We start from the raw sequence: 4,198 nt of genomic DNA, 5'->3' as shown, positions 1-4,198 counted from the left end.
TGTGGCACTATTCACAATAGCAAAGACTTGGAACCAACCCAAATGTCCATCAATGATAGACTGGATAAACATAATATGGCACATATGTACCATGGAATACCATGCAGCCATAAAAAAGGATGAGTTCTTGTCCTTTGCAGGGACATGAACGAAACTGAAAACCAGAATTCTCAGCAAACTAACACAAGAACAGAAAACCAAACACGACATGTTCTTACTCATAAATGAGACTTGAACAATGGGAACACATGGTCACCGGGAGATGAACATCACATGACAGGGCCTGTCAGCGGGTGAGGGGCTAGGGCAGGGATAGCATTAGGAGAAATACCTAATGTAGATGACGGGTTGATGGGTCGTTTGGATGGGTGGTTTGCAGCAAACCACCATGGCGCATGTATACCTATGTAACAAAATTGTAGGTTCTGCACATGTACCCCAGAACTTAAAATGTAATAAAAAGATAAATAAAAAAGAAAAAGAAAAAAGAAATGCTAGTGTATGAAAGTGATAAAGAAAATACCAACTTTTACTTGTATAATTGTATTCAATTTCTCTGTAGACTATGTTTTCGTTTATTGCCTGCAGTAGACAATGGCCACTCCCAGTGTCCCACACTTGGTAGGCTTCTGCTCCATCTGGTGTTTCTTAACTAGGAAATGCCCTAGTATTGGGACCATGGCCTCCAAACACCATTATTTTTATGTGTGTGACATGCTGTCTTACTTTATGTAGGGTGGAGGTTTTTGGTCCTTTTGAGGGGCTTCAGTGGCTCACAGCCTTGGGTGAGTTACAACCCACACCACTATGAGGTATGTGGCCTGGAGGTGGTGATTTTGATGTCTTCATTCTGGAAAGAGTCTCACTGTCACCTACACACAATACATATCTTTTTATATGCCCTTCTACCTATTCACACGCTCCAAGAAACACCAAGTCCTTTTCTTTCTATCTTGTGAGATAAAATTTTAAGAAGAAAATTTGTTTCCAGGAATCAATTCTCCCCCGGTCCTTATTTACAATGTGGGGCTAACTGTCAACATGTGGATCTGTCCACCAACCCTACAGGATCTCATATCCCTCCCTTCTGAAATGCCTACATCTTCCCTTCCTTTCTTCACCACCTTCAGAAAACAGGCAGAGATATACACAATCATCAGCTCCTCCAACTTGATTTTATTGTAATCATTGCCATCGGTGGTGAGGATTTGACCAATGTGGCTTCTCCATGTGAGACTAGTCCTCCCCACCCTCCTGTGAAGATCCTTCAAATGAATCTAGGTCTTCCTCCTCCTCCTCTTGAATTGGATAGATGGTGTTCCCTGGGGATTGGTAATTCTCCACTTGACTTGAACTTATTTTCTTAAACTTCTTGTAGGGAAACATTAATAATGTTGGATATTCTGATGTTTTTGTCTTTTTCAAACTCTGTTTGGGGGCTAAGTCCCTGTTTGGTGTCTCCTGCATCTGTTAAGAAAACAGGGAGAGGCCAGAAAGACATTATTTTGGGTGAGTAGGATAGAGACTGAATAGCAAGGGGTCTTTATGAGAAGGAATGCAGGTTGAAGAAGGGGTTTGTGCCAGAGAAGAACAAGGTGGAATCATAGGGTAGGGATCTATGAGGAAGAAGAAGAGCATGGGTAGGGTCGCCTGTTAGTCCAAACTGCACAATTGTGTAAGCTGTTTGCTATTTTGCAGACCTTGGTCAAAGTGAAACATTCCATGGGGGTTCAGGCCATGAGAAACATCCTGCCTAACCACCTGACCACAGGGTTCATAAAGACTCAACTAAAGAAACATCCCTATCATATCTTGCTTAACAGAGTTCTAAGGAACACCACAATGATATTCCACCGGAAAAAGGGCCAAACCACCTGATCATAAGACATCTTATCAATATCCTGCCGGGCAGCAAGCCATACTGCCCAGCTCCCTCCCACCCATACCTGTAAGTAACCCGGCCTGTAAGTGGCAGTGGACTCTGGTAATAAGCTCGTCCACTTCCACAGGTGTCTGCCATATTCTTGTGTTACTGTTTGAGCCGCCCCTTCTCTGTGTGCCTTTCTTTCACCCATGCCTTCGCTTCAAAACCTAACAATCTTACCTCATCATTTTTGTTGTTGTTGGATTCACAGGGGCTCTTCCTCTTTTCCCCATTGGTGCTTGAAGTTGGCTGTTCCATGATTGTGGTTGGTTGTAGAATGTCTATAGCAGGCTCTTGTAGAGTGCAGACTTCCACAGCAACATTGAAGCTTCCCAGTGGCATGTCCCAGAGCTCTTACCCTCCCTATATATACCCTCCTGGTGACAAGGCAAAGCCACGCCCTTGAGCTTTGTTTGATCATACAGGCAGCGTCCCAGCCAATGGCAGTCCTAGGGTGGCTTTGGCATCACAAAGCACCACTGCTGCCCACTCCCTGGGCTTGCGGGGGAGGGGAAAGGGGTGTAGAGGAAACCAAATGCTGTTGTTGTTTCGGCATCCCCTGAAGATGATGCATCCCAAACAGATCTGCCGCCACTCCTCATTTCTCCATGTTTAATGTTCATGGTTCACATGGAAGCTGGAATACATTCATGTTCTGAGTGTTTACACGCAGGATACTACAGTCTAAGACGAACATGTGCAAGACTGTGGGCATAGTTAGGCTTTGTACTGGAGATTGTGTCCAGTGCCAAAAAAAAAAAAAAAGAATTGCATTCCGATTGGAAGGGAGAAGTAAAAGGATCTTTTGTCAAAGACTACATGAGAGTGCATGTAGAAGTGTCAATCTAAAAAAATGCTTCTACTGTAATTGAGGTTAGCAAGATTGCAGAGTAAGAGATCAACATATAAATCAATTGTATGTTTATATATATGAAGTTATATATTAGAAGTTTATATATTAGAAGAGACGGTGTTTCAGCCAATGGTAGTCCTAGGGTGGACTGGAAGTTAATTTCAACAACTGAAAGTTGAAACTAAGAACAGTGCAACTTAAAATATCACTAAAAATAAAAAGCCTTAGGAACAAATCTGAACAAAGATGTAAATGACTTGTACACTGAAAACTACAAAACATTGCAAAGATAAATTAATGACATAAGAAAAAATTAAAATGTATACTTTGATTTTTGGTTCGATGATTCAATATCGTAAGATGGCAGTTATTTCCAAATTCATCTGTAGATTCAACTCAATTCTAATCAAAATTCTAAAAAGGCTTTTTTATAGAAATTTACAAGATAATTACAACATTCATATGGAAATGTAAAGTGCCTAGAATAGCCAAAAGACAATTGTTGAATCTTAAAAAGCTCTGAATTTTATCATTGTCAATGTTCTACTTTTGATAGTGTAATGTGGAGGTGTACTGAAGAGTATACTATTGGGAGAGACTGGTTGAAGGGTACATAAGGCCTCCGTGTACATATCTTGGAAACTTCTTGTGAACTTATAATTGTTTCAAAATAAAAAGCTAAAAATGTTTTAAAAGACAGTAAGAGAGAGAGCCAAAGATAGAGAAGGCATGATCCTAGGTTCCTCCCACAGGTTAACACTTGTCTCATTCTGCATAGGAAGTCACAAAACTCAATAAGGGAAAAAAAATTTAATGAAACAAAAGAGAAGTAGACCCTGGAATTTTGATCCAGCATTCATCAAGGTCACATATCTTTATTTCATACACCATAAAATCATGAAAGGCCTAGCAAAATACCCTGCTGACATCCAGATACAACCAATGTATTGCATTCCCATGACTGTCATCTAAACACAAACAAACCAAAAGAAGATTGGTATCAAGGTATACAAATTTTTTTAGTGAACTCCAGATGTTGTCTAGAGTTCAACAATTCCATTTATTAAGTGCTCACAAGCTAACTTCTAATAATTTTTTGTACCCTTGCCTGCAATTAACAGTGAGAATAACACCCTGTCATGTCATGTTATGGAAAACAAAACAAACAAAACCAAAAGGCATATGCTGCATCAAATAGAGCAGGTCAGAAACTGATTACAATTGCTGAAAATAACAGCTTTCAATTACCTTATTACCTTTTAAAATTGTTTTCTGAATTTGTTTACCAAAAATGTTTTTATGGGTATATCACTATCCAAGGAAAATTAAGCCAAATGTTAGGAAAACATTTAGTGCATATTTCTATTGAAAGATTGCAACTGACTTTATAAAATAACTCCTATTGAAATCATTAGTGATGA

General features: G+C 39.7%; 1 protein-coding gene across 1 annotated transcript; it reads right to left on the bottom strand.

The window, feature by feature from the left end:
* Positions 1-1,165: 1,165 nt before the first annotated feature.
* On the bottom strand, positions 1,166-2,270 carry LOC126946878 (sperm protein associated with the nucleus on the X chromosome N1-like). The gene is made up of 2 exons (XM_050777590.1): positions 2,105-2,270; positions 1,166-1,467 (listed from the first exon to the last, which is right to left on the bottom strand). Exons 1-2 carry the CDS (start codon positions 2,264-2,266, stop codon positions 1,237-1,239), a joined length of 393 nt encoding a protein of 130 aa, XP_050633547.1. The 5' UTR covers positions 2,267-2,270; the 3' UTR covers positions 1,166-1,236.
* Positions 2,271-4,198: the final 1,928 nt, after the last annotated feature.

The sequence above is a fragment of the Macaca thibetana genome, chromosome X (assembly GCF_024542745.1).
Source record: "Macaca thibetana thibetana isolate TM-01 chromosome X, ASM2454274v1, whole genome shotgun sequence".
Classification (NCBI taxonomy): Eukaryota; Metazoa; Chordata; class Mammalia; order Primates; family Cercopithecidae; genus Macaca; species Macaca thibetana.
This window is presented reverse-complemented; position numbering and strand designations above follow the sequence as displayed.

Bases quoted from the DNA above. Each gene is read 5' to 3' on its own strand.
- LOC126946878 (XM_050777590.1), bottom strand. From the start codon at position 2,266: ATGCCACTGGGAAGCTTCAATGTTGCTGTGGAAGTCTGCACTCTACAA. The intron at 1,468-2,104 runs GTAAGATTGTTA...TTTTCTTAACAG, and splicing joins ACAACAACAAAAATGATGAG to ATGCAGGAGACACCAAACAG.